The following is a 24,282-nucleotide window of genomic DNA, read 5'->3' on the forward strand; positions in this document are numbered from 1 at the left end:
AGCCACTTTAAGCCTAGCCAGTCTTACCATAAATTTCCCAAGATATTGCTGACATGTATCAATACTCCAAGGAATTTTACTATTATGGTCTTGTACGCACCAAGTGTTTCCAGGCTGCCTTTGTCCATTAGCAATATAAGGGCCAAACCAGAGGTAAATTTGCAAATTCTCATCCATTGCTCCAAGTTACACTGGAGTAGAGTTAGGAATGAACTTGTCCAGTTTATATTACAGACAAGGTTTAGGTCCTTAGAATAGATATTTCTGATATTTGTTTTATGGATATGCAACAAATCCACCTGTGTGGGATCATAGAATGCCTTGTAGGCTAGACATAGATCATCATGCAGCAGCCTGTAGAAGACCAAGAATGGGATAGGGCTTTGAGATAACACACATGGGACTTGTTGTTTACTCCTTTTATTCGTTTTTGATGAATCTCTGTGGTCTCTTAAGCTGTTTCAAGTGCCTGCTGAAATGCATGCTGAAGGTTATGGTGCATTTGATGATTGGTCTGATGACAGTCAAGTACAGTGGAACAATGACCTCATTTGACCTGTGTGCCATACCCTTACTTATAAGTTGTGCAATGTAGAGTGGTGGTCAAGGGTCAAGTTTCTATCAAGATGCTTTCCCTGATCCCTGACCACTGGGTATACTTTTAGGAGTGTGTTAGCAATGTGGTAATTTCAAGGGGTAGCCCTCTTTCCAAAGGGTACTATTATGCATTTTTTCATATTGAGTTTTAGTCCATGTCTATGGCATCAGTTGTTTGTCTGCATCAGGCCCTCTTGAAGGATATCTATGTCTTTATGGGTTTCAGTGACCACACCTCACTTGCAGTCATCTGCAAACTTGTTCAGCCAGAGATACTTGACATTTGCCTTGGCTTCAGAGCAGTAGATGCTAAAAAAAAGAGAGGCCCTACACCAATCCCTGTGGGACACTGCTAGTTACTGACCTCTTTGTAGAGATGGATTCATCTATCTTAACTTCTTATGTTCTGACCTTGAGCCATCTAGCTATCCATCAGGTGAAATATGCATTTATGCCTAATTTTGTTGTTTTATCTACGACAACAAGTAAAGCATTTTATTGAACACATTGGCTAGGTTAAGGTAGGCACTGTGCAGTGTTTTGCCCTTGTCCCCAGCTTTAGTGACCTTCTTGAAGAAGTTCAACAGGTTAAGTATACATGACCTGCCTTTAACAAAACCAAACTGGGTAGGGTCCAGTATCTGCAGGTTTTGTCATTGTTTATCAGATTCATGCCAATTCTTTCCATGGCCTTGCATATAAGAATAATCAGACTTATGGGGCTCTAAATCCTCAGGTCCATGGAATGTCCTCCTTGTGTAGATGGATAGTTGTTGTAGTCCTCCATTCATCTGGCATGAAGCCAGTCGGGAGCCTATGGTTAAATACACATCTAAGTGAGACTGACAGGTCATGTTTCATGCTATTCAGGAACATCCTGGAATAATATCAAGGCGCACTGAACTAGTGTTCTTGGCCTTAGAGACCACAAGGACCTGCTCCCTCGTGATGTTTGGTATTTCCTGAAGATGATTTGAGGGTAAACGTGGAGGTAAATTTATTGACTACCAAGTTTGCTATATCCTCTGGACCCATTCACCATTAGTTTGGCACATTCTTGTGTGTTGCCTTCAAGGTTGCAGACATAACAGACATAAATGAAGAAGGCCTTATGGTTGTCCTTAGTTTGGCGGCTCTTATTATCTCATATTTGGCTTTGCTGGATGTGATTAGTCCTCTGAGTTGCTTGTTCAGATTGATGAGGGATTTCTTACCTTGGTGGATAATGCCCTTCCTGTTTTTGGACCTGGTTTTCTTTCTTTTGTTATGCCATCTATTTATAATGGGATTCCAACAGGGTGGCCTGTTTTTTGTGGTTGTTCTGTTTGTTTTGTATAGGTACACGTCTTTTGCAGCTTTTTGTGTGATTATACAGGGTTTTTGTGAACAATTCTGCATAGCCAGCTGTGTTCTGTGGGTTTGGGGTCTTGGAATTTTGCTACATTGTAATTTAATAGGAGGTAATTAGCCTTGGAATATTTTTAAGTCTTTTGGGGTCAGCTGAGGTTCCATGTTTAATATTCATTTCAAAGGAGACAACTTTGTGGTCCAACCTGATTAATGAGGACATTACACAAGGGAGAGAGTACGTCATTGCCTAATGTTCATGAGGACCAGGTCAAGGATACTTGTGCCCCTGGTGGGCTTACAGACTAGTTGTATCAGTTGTTTATGTTAACAAAGTCCAGGAGTCTCTTGGCCTGCATATTTGAGGTCATGTATGATTCCCAGTTAATTCTGGGGCATTTTATCCAAAAAAAAAAAACTACCATTAAGTTAGCTGTTGTTAGTTGTTAACACAAATTGCATTTGTCATTGTCTCGTAGTTCACATCATAGCTGGAAAACATTCTCAAGAACTATTTGCTTATTAGTTTAGCAAAAAAGTAAATAAGAAATAGGTTAATAATTATTTGTTTGACTTTTGGCTTTTCCCGGTTAGGGGTCGCCATAGCGGAACTCCGGTCTGCTAATGATTGGCAATAGATTTTTATGGTGTTGAGTTGCCAGCCCGACGCCCAACCTTCAGCAAAGGCACGCCCATTCACACATGTCTTTCGGAGGCTACTCGATGGCAGGGAGACATGCAGACTCTACACAGAAGGCACTTCAGCCGAGAATCGAACAGGAGAACCTCTTGCTGTGAGGCAACAACACTACCGCTGTACCACCGTGGCTTATGATCTATTATATTAGAAAAGGACAATTAAATGCAAGCTCTAAGTATGAAAGGAAAAACATAATAAAAACTTTTAAGCAAGATTTAATTAAAAGTGATGGAAATTCAAAAATGTTTTCATTGAACTGTATGTTAATTAGTTTCATATGTGTATAAATAACTATCTATTCAGATGAGACAGAGTATCATTTGTATTTTTAGCTCCAAATCCTCCATGTATTCGAGAAGAACTATGCACAGCATCCCATGACACAATTACTGTTCACTGGACATCTGATGATGAATTCAGCGTGGTATCATATGAACTGCAGTATACAATATTTACTGGTCAAACCAATGTTGTTAGTAAGTGAAATTTCCTTATTTCTGTTTTACACAAGACTTAACTACTATCTAGAATATTCCATTGCATCAACATACTGAAGTAAATAACTACTTATTAAATGAAATGTGTAGTGATTTTTTTTCTCAGCTTATTGAGGCTATGGTACATTTCCTTGAGGGAAAGAAAACCAAAATATGGAGGTTGCAGTGCTGCTTGGCTGTGCAGACTTAAGGGCAAATAACACATTCACTGTTCCCTCAAATGCTGCGTAGAAAAGTGGCACACAGCGATATTCCCTAAAGGCATCCCAACCATCCCCATAGAATAAACAGAAACACTCATGGCTGTGTGTGTGTGTGTGTGTGTGTGTGTGTGTGTGTGTGTGTGTGTGTGTGTGTGTGTGTGTGTGTGTGTGTGTGTGTGTGTGTGTGTGTGTGTGTGTGTGTGTGTGTGTGTGTAGAAAACTTGGCTCACTTTGTATGTCACATACAGAATAATTACAGGAATGTATAAAAACTGTCCCTGATTATTAGTCTTTCTCCCTCCATTAGTTTGACTTCGTCCAGAATCATTCAGCTGAGATGCTGATTAGGATTCTGTGTACTCTTGTGGTTGCTTGCTTACTTAGTATATTTTACACATGCACCCATACATGCATGCGCACACACACACACACACACACACACACACACACACACACACACACACACAAAACCATGAGTGTTTCTACTGCTTCTCTGTGGCAGACGGGATCACTTTAGGGATCAGAGGTGAGTGCCATTTTTATATACATTTGTAGCCAGAGTGACTGTGTTCTTTGAACCTAAGACTGTGCAGCTGAGTGTTGCTGTGGCCACCTGGTTTCAGCATTGTTTCCCATGGGAAATTATTCTGCGAGCTCAGTGATGGATATTTTTCTTTGGTCGATGCTGCGGATTTAAAGTTTAGTTTTTGTTGCCTTCATAAAAGAAGTGTTACCCACATAGATAATGAACATGTAGATCAGAAAACACTGATCAAGATAAGTAGGTGAGTGAGTAGGTAGATAGATAGTCAGATAACTGTTCCAGTTCCAGTACAAAGCATCACAACTGACTGCATTTGATATATATGTGCAGTGGACTGTAAATCTTGCTTTTAGATATAGCTTTGTTCTAGTGGTTTAAATAAACATTTAAATGATGAAATAAAATGGCTCAGAATAATAGTATCAAAACGTTTAATCATAAAAACTCAACAGTTAAGCACTTTCTTTCACAAGGAATTTCATCAGATCTGGTTGTATAATAAACACCACTTCATTTAAATAGTACCATCAATTGCATCACATGACACATCAGTGTTTTAACCCTTTCTGATTAAGAACTACTTTAAAATTTTCCCTATCATTCATACCTGGATCTTGTATACAAAAACTGAGTTTAAATTTTCTGTAATAGATCAAGTTTCTAATTATGCTGAAAGATGGGATGCAGAAGATGATTTAAACTGGAAAGAATACTGCTGGCAGTAAGACTGAATATGGGTGCAGATCCAGGCATGAGTGATAGGGAAAATTTTAAAGTAGTTCTTAATAGGAATGGATTAAAGCACTGATGTGTCATGTGATGCAGCTGATGCTATTATTTAAATGAAGTGGTGTTTGTTATACAACCAGGTCTGATGAAGTTCCCTGTGAATGAAAGCACTTACCAGTTGTGTTTTTAAGATAAAAAGTGTTGATACTATTATTCTGAGCCGTTTTATTTTATTTTTATAAACTTAGTTCAGTATTTTTTCTTGCCATTGTGGGATAAAGCATTTAAATGACTCAATACAATGCAATGCATACTGACATAACTTTAAAATATGAATAAGTAGCTATGCAGTCAACTATGATTGTTTTATTTAAAGTAATCATCTGTGTTTTTGTTCTTTTCTTAGTGGGTCACTGTATTAAATAATTTTTTGTGTAACATTGCCTTGCATGAAGATAATTGCTGTACCTTGCAGCATAAACTGGTGTCATGTGCTCTGCCATTTGACTTGTGATTAGCTTAAGTGTTGTGCTCTAATGAGTTGCTGACTTCTGGTGTTTTGTTCTAATCTGTGGAAGACTGCTTATATTCTTTATCTGAGAGCTCTTTGATCTATGTTCATTCATTCAGAGGATGGACACCATATACCTTGCTAGTGATGACAGCTGGTGGACATTTAAAAACACAAAATGTTTTTCATGGGGTTCACTTTAATGTATAATGGCTTTTGCTAACCTATATTTTGTAAAATCTCCAACTTACTACATTTGGAATTTTTTGCAGTCTACTATCTTTGCTTAGATAAGCAGTTGGACATTAACCAAGTCACATTTGTTTACTCTGTAAGCTGATTCTGCACATGCTGTTTAGTGATATTAAAACTCATATTTGATACTTACAATATGAGGAGAGAACTTCCAATATGGCACCATTTGCAGAGCTGTCTGATTTTTGCTTGGCTGAAGATTTACGAGTTTTGTATAGTACTTCATGAGTCTGTGACAGCCTTTGTGTTATAGCTGGGCTACAGATCACACTATTGTGATTTTGACTGATAATTGCTGTTTTACACCTTAGTCTGATCCAATAAATCTTTTTCTTCTTCTTTCGGCTTTTCTCGGTTAGGGGTTGCCACAGCGGATCACCTGTCCGCTCATGATTGGCAGTGGAGTTTTACGGTGTTGAGTTGCCAGCTCGGCACCCAACCTTCCACAGAAGGCACACACATGCACGCACTCATGCCTAGGGCCAATTTAGAGTGTCCAGTCCACCTACAGCATGTCTTTGGGATGTGGGAGGAAACTGGAGCACAAATGAGGTGGTATGTAATGTGGCTGAAAGTTAATCCCCTCTCTTGATGTAATCTGACTTGCTGCTATTAATAAACTTTTTATTTTTGTTTATATCATTCCTGAACAGCAGTATTTTCATTATCTGACTGCAACAATGTTCTATATTATAGTTAAGTTTGATAATAATTTTTGTTTTTAACATATGACTCCCCTATCCTAGGGTCTGCCTTTTGGCTGTTCACTGCTTCTTAACCTTTTCATCCCCCTTACATGCAAAAGACTGGATGTGGCTCAGACATGTAAATATTGGATGCGGCTATGAGCAGGTAAAGCAAGTGGCAAGAAATGCTTCTTTTTTCCTTGTCTTGAGCTCAAGGGCTGCACAGAGGTTAGGATTACTAGTCATCATCTGAGAGTGAAACAGCTGTGGCACAGCAATAGAGATGGTAAAGGAAGAAGAAGGGATAGATGTGAGTAACATTAATTTAGTGAGCAGGTGTTAAAGGTAAAGAAAAACAGAGGAGTATGAGCATGTTTGTTCTAGTAGGTAGATATCATGTGGGTAAGAAGAAGGGAGTGCTGTGAGCAGCATTAGTTTAATAACCAAGTGTTAAAGGATGAGTGTGAGCATTGTTAGTTTAGCAAGTATGTATTAAAAGGTGAGAAGAAGGGCGATGTATGAGCAGCATTAATTTAGTTGGCTGATGTAAAGGGTAAGAAGAAGGGAAGAGAAATGAGCAGCATTAAATTAGTAAACAGATAAAGGGTAAGTGAAAGGGAGAGGTGTGACCAGCATTTGTTTGATCTCTAAAAGTAAGATGGTGTAGGAGAATTTAGATATGAGATAAAATGTGAGGAGTTGTAGGTGAAGATGGAAACACCATGAATTATAACAGTGGATATCAAGATACAGGGTCAGTGGGTAAGTAATCTGAGATCAAAGTTTAGGCAGCAATTTGTGAAAGGGTGGGATCAAGTGGGGAGAGGGAAGAATCAGAAGAAACAGAGAATGCTATGTAACCCTAAAACAACTGCATGTATTTACGATGAGCAAATGTCACCTTAAACTAGCTTTGGAGGAAGTATATTTTTGTAAACTCTAACCTCACAAAGGGCAGTGCTCCACAACTCTGTCAAAAGTACATTAAACATTCTATTCCCTGAGAACTCGGATATGTCCATTAACAGGTCAAGTGAAGCCTTACCTTCTCTAATAATACATCTCAAACAGTACTTCTTCCATTTGTAAGCATAGCGAGGGTTTTGCAGACTTATGCAGATGATAAGAGATATTCAAAAATTTCTAGTAGCCATAGCCTCCCAACATACTTAAACAACCAACTAAACCTGCTTTTTTGAACTCAGCTCTAGGTAAAATTCTCTTATACACTCCTTTACAAATTTTCTTCCAATTAATACAATCGTTAATTTTTACTGAAACTTGTAAACATATTATCCAACAAGACTGGATTTATTATGCAGTCTGGTACATATCTGTACAATATTGTTTAATCAGAATAGCCGTAGCTCATTGGATCATTGAAAGCATGCATTTGTTTTAGTATAACTGGGGTTTGACTGCCATTTACCTCCCCCACCTAATATAGCAAACTCTGAAATATTAAATGGATAAAAAAAGGGGGCGATTATCCATGTCTAATGAACTGTCTTTTCATTGAATTGGCTTATTCTGTACATTATCACTTTTTTTTATCCATGGTTTTGGTTTAATAGTTTCATAGGTTCATAGGTAGGTACTAGGCTATTGGTCCTAGGGCCTATATAAGCCTAGCCAAACAGTACCCTGGCTTTTGCCACCCAAGAAAATTATTTTCCTGTGCCCCTGTCAAGCAGAGCCACAGAAGTGATCCCCGGGGTGAATTTCCTATCTCCCACCCAATCATCAAGATTTTTCTTGAAGAGTGCTAATGAGGAGCTTTGTTTGATATAGATAGGTAGTTTGTTCCAGAGTATGGGAAGTCTCTGGGACAGGAATCTATCACTCCAGCATATTCTGTTTATTGTGGTGACAAGGTTTAGGTCCCTAGAGCGTGTAGCTCGGAGGGATTGGGATTTCTTTACGTGGAGCATGTCCAGCAGCTCTGGGTTTGACATAGCTTTGTATGTTAGGCAGAGATCGCCTCTGAGTAGGCGATATGCGACAGAGTAAAGCTGGAGTTTTTTGAGATGGTCTGCATAGGGCATCTGTTTGAGGCCAGTAATCCTCTCTGTGAGGTATTTCTGTGGCCTTTCTAGTTGTTGTAGATGTCTTGTGAGGCACATACCAAAAAGGATACTGTACTCTATAATGGGTCTAATGAGTGATGAGTAGAGGGGAACCGTGACCTCTTTTTTCCTTGATGAGAAACCTTTTGTGCTGATGGTGTGCCATGTAGAAGGATTTCCTGACTATTGTGGTGATGTGATTATCAAAGGAGAGACTACTGTCCACCTGTGTCCCAAGGTCTCTTATCACACTTTTGGTGTTAAGTAGACTACTGTGGTAGTTCATGGGTACAGAGTTTTTACCAAAAGGGATGACAATGCACTTTTTGGCATTGAGCTTGAGGCCATGGCTTTGACACCAGGCATCTGTCTAAGTGAGGCCCTTTTGTAGGATGTCCACATCATTAGGAGTTTTGCTTATGGCTCCTAGTTTGCAGTCATCTGTGAACTTTGTTAGCCAAAGATCTTCTGTGTTAGCCTGTACTTCAGAGAAGTAGATACCAAACAGGAGAGGACCTAGGACTGAACCCTGTGGTACTCCACTTGTCACTGGTCTGAAGTTGGATTTAGAGTTTGCTACTTTCATAGTGTGGGTTCTGTCAGTGAGCCAGTTGGCAACCTATCTTGTGACATGGGGATTTATGCCTAGTTTAGTGAGTTTGTCTATAATTCCAGAGTGGGGGATGGTGTCGAAAGCCTTGGCGAGATCTAGATAGGCTGTGTGTACCACTTTACCCTCATCTACGGCTTTGGTGACCGATTCAAAGAAGTCTTTCAGGTTTAGGAGACATGATCTGCCTTTTACAAACCCGAACTGGGTAGGGTCCGGAGTGTGGAGATTACCAGTGTTATTGTTTATAAGTTCCATGATGATATGCTCCACAGCCTTGCAGACTAGGCTCGTCAGGCTAATGGGGTGGTAGTTCCTGGGGTCCGTCATGGTTCCCCCTTTGTGGAGTGGGGTAACTGTTGCTGTGCACCATTCAGTGGGCACAAGGCCTGAGGTGAGGCTATGATTGAACATGGTACTTAGGTGGGGTTCCAGTTCGTTCTGTAGTTCATGTAGAATGCAGCCTGGGATGTTGTCAGGTCCCATGGGTGCTGTGTTCTTGGCTTTAGAGGGTGTGTTTTTTACCTGTGCAGCCATGATTACAGGTACTTTGCATTCTTCCGGTATAGAGATGGGCCCTTTAAGGGATGAGAAAGGGGTAAAGTTAGCACTGAACCTATCTGCTAGGATGTTGGCAATATCAGTTGGTTCTGTATATTTAGTGCCATTGTGCTGTAACTCAGAGCAGATCTGAGTGTTGCCATTAAGATTCTTGACATAGCTATAGAATGCTTTGTGGTTGTCTTTAGAATCAGTGGTGATTTGTTTTCGTAACTAGCTTTGGAGGATTTTATGAGGAATCTCAGTTTCTTACTGAAGCTGACCAGGGAGTTCCTCCAACCATGGGATTTTGCTCTTTTTTGCAACAATTTCTTTCTTCTGTTGTAGAGTTTGTTTATAGCAGGGGACCACCAGATTGACTTCCTTTTTTTGGAGGATAGCATCTTGGTTCTGTTAGGGATTGCATGATCCATTCACTCATGTAAGTGCTTATAAAGTGCAAATGTATAGGATTCAGCAGTCATATCGCTATTGTCCATCAGCATGGGTGATGGTTAAGAAGCGTGAAGTTGGCTTTGGAGAAATTTATTTATGGTGGTTTCCTTAATGGAGTTAGGGGTGGGATGTGGATGTCTAGAGTGATTTGCTTGTGGTCGGATCTGACCAATGAGGAATTGACCTCTGGTGTGGAACACTGGTTGCCCATGTTGGTAATGACCAGGTCTAGGATATTGCTGCCCCTGGTGGGGGTGTGGATAAGTTGATCCAAGGCATTGGAATTTATGAATTCCAGAAAATGTTGAGTACAAGAGTTGGTACATGACTAGTTTTCCCAGTTAATGGTGGGGTATTTGAAATTACCCATTATTAGGGTGTTAGGTTGTACCCTAATATTTTCCAGTGTATCAAGAAATGAGGAGTGGGAACCCTGGGGCATGGTGGGGGATCTGTAGCAAGCTACAATTTGCATTGCGGTCTTGCCCAGAGTTAGTTGCACTTGGATAATCTCAGATGCATTATGCTGAGCAACTAGCCTGGAAGTGTGAATATCCTTAATGAGTATGGACACACCTCCACCTTTAGTGCTTTGGTCCAGGTTAGGTGGCCAAAAGGTGTGGTATGAATTATAGCCTGGTAATGCAGGGGGTGCCTTGAACCAGGTCTCTGTTACTGCACAGATGTTGATGTTCTCCATTTTAAGGAGTGCCTCGAGTGAGTGCATTTTGAGGTTTAGACTTCTAGCATTAAGTAGCATTACTCTCAGACTTTGCTTGCTTGTACCTGTCACGGTGGTGAATTTGTCATTTGAATCTTGCCTAAAAAAGGCACTATACCTCTTCCTTCATGTATATTCATCATTCAGGGCATTGACAATTGTCTTGAAAGTTTCTTAGCAGCTCTAAATGGACTGAAGAGTAAAATAATTTCTCCAAAGTCAGTTAAAAAGCCTTCATAATACCATTAGCTATTTCTTTCCAGGACAAGAACTGGAAGGATGGTCAGGACAGTAGTCACCAGAGATTTATTGTAGAAAACACATACAACTGTATCCCAGTCTTCATCAGAACAATAAAATATGTAATCCAATGATATATATACACATATCCTAATCATACAATAGTATAATTGATGAAAAACCGCCAAAAAGTTTAAAGAGACATGGCCATTATTCACTGATACTATTGCTACACCTAAATTTATGCATAAAAATATGTAAATGAAAAAATTAAAAACTATGGTAATAAATGCAGTGCTAATGATGTTCCATCTGTATATACTAAATGTAATAATATTTAATCTCATATTCTAAACAAAGTTATAATAAACAACTGCACTGTGGGTTGTGTGCTATTATTCTAATGCTAAAAAGGTTTAATGCTAATAAAATGTGGTCTCGTTGAATCAAAAAAAATTTTTTTACTACTTAATGCTAATCAATCTCTCATTTCTCCAGTCACCAAAAAAAGGTGACATCCACCTGTTCAATAATAGAAAATAAAAACTATGGTCTTTGTATCATGTTTTATTCAGCTGTCTCTCTGTCTTACCTATATAGTGTGCATTACATTTAGTGCAGACAGCCAAGTAGACCACCTGCTCTCTTGCATTTGATGGAAGTATGGCAAATATCGTCCAGTTTAATTGTCCTGTTCAGGTTAATATATTTGCACTGTTTACAATTTCCACATTTAACTGTGCCCTTGAATGTATCCTGTGTTTGTGTATTGTAACTACCTCTTTCCAGTAACTTTTTCAAGTTTGGGGCTGTTTTATAAACACATCTCGGTTTTGTACCCAATATTTGTTCTGTGTCCATGACCATCAGTGTCGTCCAATATCTTTCTAAAATTTCCTTAATGATATATGTACTGGGAGTGTACATTAGTACACAAACCCTACCTGATGACTCACTGTGTATCCCCTCATGTTTGTCCAATTGATAGGAACCTAATAGGGGTGGGTATTTGTTTCCCCATTCATTATATACATAGTTGATTACTTCCATGACCATCTTTTCTGGATAAGCTCTACTGATAAACATTTCCTTAATGGTGTTAAGTTCGGTGTCGAAGATGGGCATGTTATACATTGCCCTTTGATAACATTTTGGAATACGTGTGGTGGATGGTTACTACTATAATGGACGTAGTCATTTGAGAATGTGGGTTTTCAGATTCCCACTCAGCCATAAAGAAGGAGAGATGGATGGGGAGCGCTGCTCCCATCGCCACAGAGATGTAGTTATAATCTAACACCAATGACATCATGTCACAGATTAGGCTGATTTTCTCCCAAGAGAAATCAAGACTTCTTTCAAAATATTCTAATCCCTCTGTCTTAGGAATACTGGAGAACATCCACTGTCAAAAATCTCCAGAAATCCTTGATTATGTGGGGATGTTGTCATCTATCAATCAATTTAAGGAGGTTGTTCAATAGATTTATGTATCTTGGGAATACCTACCATCTTTTTGCTAGAACCGGATCTCTACTTTGAAAGAATATGTGTCATTAGATATCCTGTTGTCTATAAGGTATTCTTCAATAATAAGATCAATACGTTTATGACCGATGTTAACTTGATTCAGTGAAATATTCTCATAGTTCCCTGAATTATAGAGAATGTTATGAATCTCTTGATTATAGTCAACGGTAGAAAAGATCACAACCCCACCTCCTTTGTCAGGTTTCATTACCCTGATGTCCCTATTATTCATAATGTTGGATAAACTTTTTCTTTCCATGCTAGTTAAATTATCAGAAATGTTATTCCCTTGATTTTTCATCTTGTTATATGTCCAGTAAATGTCATTGCATACTAATTGCTCAAAATTGTGCACATGGGGGTTGGAAGTCGGTATGTATGTACTTTTTTTAGTGAGATCAGTCCCTGCTATACCTTTGGCCCTGATATTTGGTACTGATGTTTAATTAATAATTTCATAAACGCATATCCAAATCCCTCAAATATTAATATTAAACATCAGGATGAAAAATTAAGTATGTTAGCAGATGAATTAGAACACATGAACCTTACAATTACACAGCATAAGGACTACGATAGTTTAAAAGATTTGTATATGAAGCAGTACACTTTTGCTGATAATAATGTGCATAATATTGTAGACAGGAAAAATAAGAAAATACAACATGATGTGGAGGCCTATAAGAATGACAGGGCTTATGTATGGTCAAGTCACAAAGATCCAAAAATGCACAATAAATATCCATCTAGGAGAAAAGAACCAAAGAACTCCTATAGGGAAGAAAATTTTCAGGGGGGAAGATTTTACCTAGCTTGGAGGGTACAAAAACAATGGCACAGGACCTAAGCCTGTCCAATATTATAAAAAGTGCTAACAACCATTTGATGACCGTTAATACTTCTATGACGATTGATTCTAATAACTTCAAGGAGATGGAGACCCATAATTTAAATTTGACAGGCCAACAGGATAATAATCTCAAACCTAGAATCATATTATATGATGGTTTTAAGGTGTTTAATTACACTACTACAGAGATTGACAACACCAGTGCCAAATTGTTTAGCAAAGGTATGAAGTTTATACCTATGAGAGGATGGAATGTACTCGACAGTATTAAGGAGGTCAAAAAATATTGCAGGAAGTTGAATTTGGCATTACAATTTGACAAAAATACGGATTCTAATATCAGGGCCAAAGGTATAGCAGGGACTGATCTCACTAAAAAAAGTACATACATACCAACTTCCAACCCCCATGTGCACAATTTTGAGCAATTAGTATGCAATGACATTTACTGGACATATAACAAGATGAAAAATCAAGGGAATAACATTTCTGATAATTTAACTAGCATGGAAAGAAAAAGTTTATCCAACATTATGAATAATAGGGACATCAGGGTAATGAAACCTGACAAAGGAGGTGGGGTTGTGATCTTTTCTACCGTTGACTATAATCAAGAGATTATTCTCTATAATTCAGGGAACTATGAGAATATTTCACTGAATCAAGTTAACATCGGTCATAAACGTATTGATCTTATTATTGAAGAATACCTTATAGACAACAGGATATCTAATGACACATATTCTTTTGTGAAAGTAGATCATCCGGTTCTAGCAAAGATGGTAGGTATTCCCAAGATACATAAATCTATTGAACAACCTCCTTTTCGACCAATTGTGTCAGGTTCCAGGTCGAAAACCTTCAAGCTAGGGAAATTGATTGATAGATGGCTTAAGAAGGTTTACGACAACATCCCCCACATAATCAAGGATTCCTGGAGATTTTTGGGTTATATGGAAAACCAACTTGATTTATTTGACAGTGGATGTTATCGACCTCTTCTCCAGTATTCCTAAGACAGAGGGATTAGAATATTTTGAAAGAAGTCTTACAAAGTACACTGATTTCTCTTGGGAGAAAATCAGCCTAATCTGTGACATGATGTCATTGGTGTTAGATTATAACTACATCTCTTTTCAAGGAGAATATTTCAGGCAGACCGCAGCATGTGCTCCCATCTTCGCGAACCTGGTCATGGCCGAATGGGAATCTGAGTACGTGTTCAAGAGCTCATTTTTCCAAGACATTGCATTATATGTTAGGTACCTGGACGACATTTTCATTTTGTGGAAGGCCTCTGAGGATAGGTTGCAGGAATTCATGGTGTATTTAAACAATACTGTTGAGTTTTTACAATTCACCCACGAATATAGTCACAAAGAAATTTTGAGTCATGATACTCGGGGGTTCACCTCCAGAATATACAGAAAACCTACATTCTCAAATGACTACGTCCATTATAGTAGTAACCATCCACCACACGTATTCCAAAATGTTATCAAAGGGCAATGTCATCCAACATGCCCATCTTGGACACCGAACTTAACACCATTAAGGAAATGTTTATCAGTAGAGCTTATCCAGAAAAGATGGTCATGGAAGTAATCAACTATGTATATAATGAATGGGGAAACAAATACCCACCCCTATTAGGTTCCTATCAATTGGACAAACATGAGGGGATACACAGTGAGTCATCAGGTAGGGTTTGTGTACTAATGTACACTCCCAGTACATATATCATTAAGGAAATTTTAGAAAGATATTGGACGACACTGATGGTCATGGACACAGAACAAATATTGGGTACAAAACCGAGATGTGTTTATAAAACAGCCCCAAACTTGAAAAAGTTACTGGAAAGAGGTAGTTACAATACACAAACACAGGATACATTCAAGGGCACAGTTAAATGTGGAAATTGTAAACAGTGCAAATATATTAACCTGAACAGGACAATTAAACTGGACGATATTTGCCATACTTCCATCAAATGCAAGAGAGGAAATTGTAAACGGTGGTCTATTTGGCTGTCTGCACCAAATGTAATGCACACTATATAGGTAAGACAGAGAGACAGCTGAATAGGCGTATTTACGAACACCTTTACAAAATAGGGAAACATGATACAAAAAATGCACTATATAGGCATATATTAGAGAAGGGAGATGACCATAGTTTTTTATTTTCTATTATTGAACAGGTGGATGTCACACCTTTTGGAGGTGACTGGAAAATGAGATTAAAGTAAATGGCAAAAGACCACCGGGTCTCAACAATTTTATTAGCATTAAACCTTTTTTAGCATTAGAATAATTACATGGGAGCACACAACCCACAGTGCAGTTGTTTATTATAACTTTGTTTAGAATATGAGATTAATACACCCATTTTTTAATATTATTACATTTAGTATATACAGATGGAACATCATTAGCACTGCATTTATTACCATAGTTTTTAATTTTTTCATTTACATATTTTTATGCATAAATTTAGGTGTAGCATTGTATGTGCATAACTGTGTACAGCTACGTCATGATTTTAAAGTAGGGGAACAGAGTATAGTATCAGTGAATAATGGCCATGTCTCTTTAAACTTTTTGGCGGTTTTTCATCAATTATACTATTGTATGATTAGGATATGTGTATATATATCATTGGATTACATATTTTATTGTTCTGATGAAGACTGGGATACAGTCGAAAGCGCTTAACTTGGAGTTGTATGTGTTTTCTGACTACTGTCCTGTTACCATCCTTCCAGTTCCTGAGTTGTTTGCTATCTTTCCAGGACAAGTATGAATCATCCACTGCATGCAACATCAGGTCATGGCTGAATTTTGTTACAGCTTCTGTTACAGTTATTAGATGGTGCAGAAATTTCAGAGCTGGTTGTATGAGCTATTCTACTCTGAGTCAAGCATAAAAAAATTAAAAAGCCTTTTGAGACTTATCACTTTTACTGTAATGTGACTTTATATATAACTGTATTATCGTACCTCCTAAATTCTTTGCTCATTTTCAGATTTCCATTTTTTTTTGTATGTCATAATCAAACCCACTGGTTTGATTAAGATAAATTTAATTTGAATTTGCAAGAAAGGTCACTTGCTATTCAAATTACAGTCCAAAAAATCACGGCAGCTAAGCACTGTATATAAAATAACTATAAGTCCGGTTTGCAGAACTGCTCCTTATTTTAAAATCATATGTAAACTTTACACTGCATATCACTCATTAATCCAAATCTTAGATTTCCAAATAACCTAAGTCACCGTAGGTAGTGTGTTTGTTGAGAAGCTGTACATACCTCCAAAAATGCCTCCATGTCTGACTCTGTTGTATTTTTATAACCTGTATTTTCAACTCTCTAAAGGGTAATAGATTTCCCTAATTAAATACATTCTAATTTTATTACCACAGTGCAGTAGTCTGGAATAGACAAATAGTTCTAGTGCATATTTTGGCTTAGCTGGGAATATATATTGTAATACTTCCACCCCCAAGTCTATTTCTGTCATTCAGTAGATGTCTACTGTTTCTGTGCTTTGATATATAGGGTGTCATACTATCAAGAGATTTTATAACTATACCTTTCATTTTCTGGTTCCAGTAAAGTAGGCAATTATCATATATTTCATTAAGGTTCTTGGCATTCATATATAATAATGATAAGCAACCATTCTTGATTTCTGCATTAGACGAGTTATCGTCTCTCCCTTCCCTTCCACATAGTAAAACTTTGCTCCTGGATCTCTCTTCTTGTAGTAATCTAACTCCACCTCCTGCTAGATAGATGCCTTTCTTACAATATATCTTAGACTTTCCTGATAACAATGTTTCGATGACTAAAAGCTTATGACTTGTAACAATCTTAAATCCATTTAAGACCCTTTTTAATTCTGACATTCAAGTTTAAAGTTATGGATGAGTAATTAAACATACCACCAGCAGCAAAAGTAATGTCAGTTATCTTCAAGATCTTACTTTTAAAGTCCTTCTTGGGCACTTTCCTTTATTATTTATTACACTAAAAAACTAAAAATATTTTTTTATTCTCATTAGTTTTACAAAACATTGATGAATTTTATTAATGGATCTGGAAGTCAGATGATGACTTATCACATTTGTCACCACTCCATATATTTTATTCAGTCCCATAAGAAAAAAAAGCATAAGCATTGTGGCCTAGGCCATAATTGTTTCTACATCTTAAACAGAGTAGCTATTATCAGCATCATTCTGAAAAAGAATGGTCCCTTCAGTGATCGCTTCCTCCTTTCAGAAAGATTTCTTCTTGTAATGATTTCAACTCTGTTTAACTGTAGTTTCACAATTTGCTAAAGTTTAATATGTCAGATGCTGTATTTTTACTTTCTTGACTGAAGACATTTCCCCCCTTGGAATTCTGCTAGACTAAAGGTTGTAGTCCTTCTTTTTGTATATTGATACAGTACTACTTATTGCTTAACTTTTTACAAACATACTTAAGGTCCATTACCATTTTTACATTGTCCTTTGTTTTTCTTATTTCCACTCCCCGTGGTAAATTCACTAATAACAATGGAAAAATAAATAGATGTGGACATTGTTCACAATGTAAATATATTTTGGAAGGTTCTGAAGTTACCTTGGCTAATTACGGGGCAATAACCAATAACCATAAATATAACTGTGGGAGCAAGGGGGTGATATATTTAGCCATATGTCAGACTTGTAATGCATTTTATATAGGAAAAACTGTTAAGAGCTTTAGAACCAGAATTTACCAACATTTTATGGGATCAAAAGGAAAGATGAATGCAATACTTTGTATAATCATCTCAAGGACAATCACACCCACTCATTCAAGTTCACGGTGATAGATCATGTAGACTTAGGACAGAGAAAGGCACCAAAGGAAGATTTTTTAGAATTTCAAGAACTTAAATGGCAGATAAAAACAAATGCCACTTCAAGTCCCAGTCTCAATGAAGCAGTATCTATCAGTAGCTTATTAAACTTAAAAGCTGTTTTTTTTTCTGTAATCTCTATGTCCACATTATTTTGTTATATGCATGTACAGTTTGTATATTATAGAGCACCAGGAATGATTATTCATGTGTTTTTAAACCATTTCATTGTATTGAACTATATATTTTAAGTGTTAGATTACCATTAGTAAATTTATTTATTTACTTAAACCAGGTAAAAAGCGAAATCCGAGGAGAAACTCCACACAAATGAACCAACACCTCATGGAACCAGATCAGATACCAATAAACAGTCAGGATAGCGAAAAACACTCCAGTTTATTGAAACAAAGCACAGACTGAGTTAAGCGCTTTTGTCTGCCAGGACTTTATCAAAACTGATTGCCAAAGCCAAAAAGTGCTTTTATACCTTAATTAATTAATAATCAAATAAATTATTCAATAATACAATTACAATTAAAAGTAAAACAAGCAGGTTAACTTAAAAGCAGTAATATAAAGAATAGGAAGTACAAAAACAATCTTAAAAATACTGGTTAATTATAAACAGTCTTATAAAACAGTTGCCCTATCTTTTAATATTGGTACAAGTGAAACATGATCATTTAACCCTGGGGGGGGGTTGGTGGCATTTAAGTTTTTTTTAGAATTTCTAGAACTTAAGTGGCAGATAAAAACAAATGCCATTTTAAGTCCTGGTCTCAATGAAGCAGTATCTATCAGTAACTTATTAAACTTAAAAGCTGCTTTTTTCTGTAATCTCTATGTCCACATTATTTTGTTATATGCATGTACAGTTTGTATATTATACAGCAACAGGAATGTTTATTAATGTGTTTTTAAACCATTTCATTGTATTGAACTATGCAGTTTAAGTGTTAGATTACCATTAGTATTTTTTTTTATTTACTTATTTATAGCTATATTTTACAACTGTGTTTTATTAACATATTGTTCTTTAGTAATCTAGTATATTTGTTATTTTATTGAAGATTTTTAAGCTGTAATTTACATTTTTCAGCACAAGATGCATTTTTGATGCATGCATTTTTAAATTATTTTTGTTAATTGATCAATTAAAAATGGGAGGGGTTTGCAATGTATTTAAACAAAGTGCATTATGTAATCTGAGTTCTGATGAAGTCTATATTACTGAGGATGAAAGCTCTAAATGGTAAAACACTATTTTATTGCTAATCTGCTGTGTTCTGTGCTTTTACTTCCATTGTGTTGGTTTGCAGTTTGTCTTGTCTTGGATTTTGATTAATTTCCATTCCCAGATGTTCTTCGTGTTTCACTGTTGCTGTCATCACACTTGGCTTATCTGCCTGCAGGTAGCCCTCTTTTGGCTCGAACACCAGAGTCTTGGTATTTCTGCGTCGGATGCTGTCGCTTCTTCCATGACGTCAGGTCATCAGGGGGTATAAAAACAGGCAGCCGATGCCATTACATCAGTCTTTCTTGCAGAGGAGGAGCCCAAAGCAGAAGCAGTTCGCAAGTGCCGGTCGGCCGCTACCTGAAATTTTCATTTTTCGAGTTGATAATCCTGAAGTCTTCTAAAGTTAAGTACCCTATTGGTGATCCTTTTTTCTTGCTTTAACCGATGTCAGTAAAAGTTAACAATTGTCTTGCCTGTGGGAACAAATATCTCACAGAGATTTTCATTCGTACTGTGTCACCTGTTTAGGCCCAGACCATGACATCCCTCGCTGTCAGTTTTGTGCCTTGTTTAACACCTGAACCATTCATCTTCGGGCTGTTTTTGTTGCTAAATTCATTCAATCTCAATCTCCGTATTCCGAAATGGCTTCAGTAAGCCATCCGACTACCGATCTTCTGAAAAAACGTAAGGATGAAGACAGAGACAGACCGCATAGGTCCAAAACTGCCGACGAAGCTTCCGTTAGCTAGTTGCCAGTCCACCAGTACTCAGAGAGATGCCTTCACAGCCCCTGATGCCCAGTTCTATGAATTTGCAGGCCTCTGCTGGGACAAATTTGGAGTCCAGTATGCCATGAGATGCTTCTTTGACTATGGAACCAGCAGATGTCTCTACCTTCGATGGGTCCGGAGCCGCTGTGCAGGCACGGACGTTTGAGGGTGTTTTCTGGCCTACCGATGTTTGAATCAAACCGACAACTTCTTTTTTTGCCAAAACTACCGAGTTTCTTAGGCCCAGAGTATGCACTACGCCTAGAAAACCGATGAACAAAATGCATGCTCAGGCCCACTTGCCACAAAAACAAATGCATAGAATGGTTGAAGACCTTATAACACTAATTGGGGGAAGCCAGTCTTCCCCTGCTAAGAGACAAAGAATTCAGTTGCCTTCAGATTCTACAGATCAGGAGTCCAATGACTCTGACCTTTCTGATTATCAGGACATGCCCTTATTAGCCTGTGAGGATTCAGATGCAGAGGAATCCATTCCCTCTGCCTCCCCTTCAGAGGATTTCTCTTTTGGTGAATCCTTACATACTTTAAGAGAGCATTTCAATTGGGAATACCAAGACTATCATCAGTCCAAAAAGAGACTCAGAGAATTTTTAGAGATACCTCAGCACAGGCCTTTAGCTATTCCCCCTGTCCTGGATGTTGTGGATGATGTTTTTATGGAGTCCAGTCTTACTCCAGACACCTTACCTCCGGCCCCTAGAAAACCTGACAGATACGACTGAGTACCTGATTCCCACAAGTTTCTTTTCAAGAATCCTACTGTTGATCCAGAGATCATTTCCCAGGGACCTAAACGTATTAAGGCTACTACAACCAAAAATCCTACCCCTTCGGACAGGGATTCCAGAGCTTGAGACAGATGGGGAAAGAAGGTATATACCTCTGCAACTCTGGCTATAAGGGCATTGAATTGCCAGTTTCACATGCTGAAGTACCAGCAACATATTATGGAACTCAGTAAACAAAAAATGGTAATAATTCCAGATTGTGCAGAAAATAAAGATTTGCAAGAGCTTATGCATTATGCAAACCAAGTTAGTAAGCATACTTCGCAGTGTGGCTTTGATGCCCTAGAAGCATCTTGCAGGGCCGCAGACACTGGCTCTGTACTGAGAAGACATGCTTGGCTGAAGGACCAGACCTTGCCAGATCATGTCAAATCCAAATTACTATACACTCCTTTAAATAAGGATGTTTTGTTTGGCACCAAAGCAGAAGAAGTTCTTAAAAAGATGGAAGAAAAGGCTAAATCTATGCAAACTGTTAAAGAATTCTTAACAAGTGCAACCACCTCAATTCAGTAGGCATTGCCCTTCAAAACATTGGTCCTTTTCAGCCTCCTCCAGGCCTTCCCAAACAAGACACAGGGGAAACACACCACCCAGACTACAGTCTCAGGGTATGCAGAGATCTAAACAATGGAGTGCCCCCACCCCTAAAACAGGGAGTGGTAAGCCACCTACCTATGAAAAAAGTTCACAATGACTTCTCAAATCTACTTCCCAGCCCTGCCCAATTGCTTGTGCCCCTAGGAGGAAAACTTGCCCTTTATGCAAAAAACTGGATGTCTGTCACTCAGGACTGATTGGTCCTCAACATTGTATCCCAGGGGTACAAATTTTACTTCCATTCACTGCCAACCCCAAGCGGGTTTCCAGACCTTCCTCCAAACCAGTGGGCAGTGGCTCAAAGCCAAGTGCTCTCCCTGCTCAACATCAGAGCTATTCAGCCAATTCCAGTACAACAAAGGGGTCAGGGTTTCTACTCCAGACTATTCCTGGTACCCAGGAAAGAGGGCTCTTGGTGCCCAGTCCTGGATCTCTCAATTCTCAACACTTTCCTGGTGGTCCCAAAATACAAGATGTTTACCCTACAACAGCTTCTCCCTATGCTAGCCAAGAATGCCTGGTTAGTCACCCTAGACTTAAAAGAAGCTTATCTGCACATCCCCATCAGGGAATCATGCAGGAAATATCTACGTTTCAGGGCAGGATCTATGCATTATCAGTTCTCTGCAATTCTCTTTGGCTTATCTACTGCGTCTAGGGTATTCAAAAAATGCCTGGCTCCAGCCATTGCATGCTGTAGGCAAAGAAATATCCAGATTTACCCATACTTGGACAACTGCCTGATTCAGGCAGACAGCCAGGAATTGCTGCTTCAGCACCTGGCATTTGTAAAAAGACTTCTCACTTCATCGGGGTACACCATCAATGAAAAGAAATCACAACTGGTGCCCAGTCAAAATATTGTATTCCTGGGAGCAATCTTGGACACAACTTCCCAGATGACATTTCTCACTTCAGAAAAACAGGTCTGTCTGACAGACTACTTCAAACAAATGGCCACCAGAACCTAGCTAACTGCCAGAAAAATACTGCAAGCCCTAGGGTTTATGGCCTCATGTATTCTGCTAATTCCATATGCAAGACTGCATATGAGGAAACTTCAGTGGTACTTAAAATGTCTTTGGTGCCAACATTCTCAGGACCTGGAAACAGTCATTCCTATCATACCTTGTCTGAGGGCAGAGTTCCTTTGGTGGGCAGAAGCATGCAACCACAAGGGACTGCATTTTATTCTACCTCAAGCCGCCCAAACCCTGACTGCAAATGCATCAGACTATGCATGGGGGGGGGGGCACATGGCTGCAAATGCATTCAGGGCCACTGGAGCCCAAGCCAAATTCTCCTGCACATCAACCAAAAGGAGATGCTAACTGTACAGAATGCTGTGACAGCTTTCAGATACCTAATCTCTCCAGGACAACTGCTGATAAAAACAGACAACACCACAGTTATGTGGTACATCAACAAGCAGGGGGGAACCCATTCTTACCCACTCTGCAGGTTAGCCATGACTCTGCGGTGCACAACTTTGGACAGCCAAGTCCATCTACAAGCTCAATTCCTGCCAGGCAAACAAAATTCACTGGCAGACGACTTAAGCAGAACTCTCCTAGACCCACACTAGTGGAAGTTGGAGCCCAGCACCTTCAACCTTCTGATCCAAAGGTGTATCTCTTTGCCTTCCTTGTATATTCTCCAATATACATGATTATACATTATTTTCAGAAATGTTTTTCACTAGACCCTTACTATAGTTTTGTGTAACTCTATATCATCTTGTCACTTTATGTATATGTAATTCGCATGCAGGAGCGGGAACATACCATGTTTCGTATTGGTTGGGGATGCATATAAATATTTATGTACTTTTTGGCTTTGTAACGTTGATTATCTTTCACTAATGAAGGCATTTTCTGCCAAAACCGGTTTGAACAATAAAGTTATGTATTTTGATTAGCTTGTTGGGGTGTTTTGGTTTTCAGAGCTCCAGTTCACAAATATGCTGGCCAACAGTTGTCTCTTTGCCTTCCCCCACAACCACCAGTTAAGAAAATTCTACACCAGGAACCCTCACAGCAGGGTCTGGAAGGTGGATTCCAGATCCTTTCAATGGGAAAACCTCTCAATCTATGGCTTTCCCTCTCTGTCCCTTCTCTCAAGAGTACTACTCAAGATAAAAGAAGACAGGCAAAGGACAGTTCTGATTGCCCTGGACTGGGCAAGCCAGCACTTTTACCCACTCCTACGCAGCCTGACAACGGCGCCACCCTGGCACCTATACCAGACCCCTACTCTGCTGTCACAGCAGGAGGGACATATTTTGCATCCACAATTGCAAACCCTAAATCTTGCAGCCTGGCTTATTCCTTGAATACTTCACCAGCAACCCTAAGTAAACAGGTGCTGGATATCATTCTTGAAGCCAGAAGGCCTAGTACTAGGAATTCCTATGCGGAAAAATGGAAAAGATATTGTGCTAGGATTCAGTCTAAAGGAAAGGGCACAGCTACTCCACAGAGGCCTATCCTTCTCCTCCATTAAGATTCATGCCTCTGCCATTTTGGCTCATTACAATACTGAGCCACCTCTATTTTCTCACCCTCCCATCAAACAGTTCCTGAGAGGGCCCAACAACTTAAGGTCCCCAAGGAAAGCAACCACTCCTGCTTGGGACCTTAACTTTGTACTGGAAAAGCTTGTGCTTCCCCCTTTTGAACCTGCTGCTTCAGCAGAGTTAAAATTCCTCTCTTGGAAAACAGCCTTGCTTCTAGCCATCACTTCAGCTAGAAGAGTGTCTGAGGTACAGGCACTGCTGATGGCAGTGGGACCTTTTGTTATCTTCCATGCTGACAGGGTTTCCCTCAGGACTAACCTGTCCTTTATGCCTAAGGTGGTGTCCAGTGTGGCCCTAAACCAATC

At 38.8% G+C, this 24,282-nt stretch overlaps 1 protein-coding gene across 3 annotated transcripts in view; it reads left to right on the top strand.

The window, feature by feature from the left end:
- Positions 1-24,282, top strand: part of MID1 (midline 1) — a 1,755,005-nt gene that overhangs the window by 1,587,146 nt on the left and 143,577 nt on the right. For all 3 annotated transcript variants that reach the window (XM_044072558.1, XM_044072557.1, XM_044072556.1), the window contains exon 7: positions 2,977-3,120. In XM_044072558.1, the coding sequence (XP_043928493.1) occupies positions 2,977-3,120 (144 nt within the window). The remainder of the gene's footprint in view (positions 1-2,976; positions 3,121-24,282) is intronic.

The sequence above is a fragment of the Protopterus annectens genome, chromosome 5.part0, assembly GCF_019279795.1.
Source record: "Protopterus annectens isolate FY-2018-M chromosome 5.part0, PAN1.0, whole genome shotgun sequence".
In the NCBI taxonomy this organism is placed as follows: Eukaryota; Metazoa; Chordata; order Ceratodontiformes; family Protopteridae; genus Protopterus; species Protopterus annectens.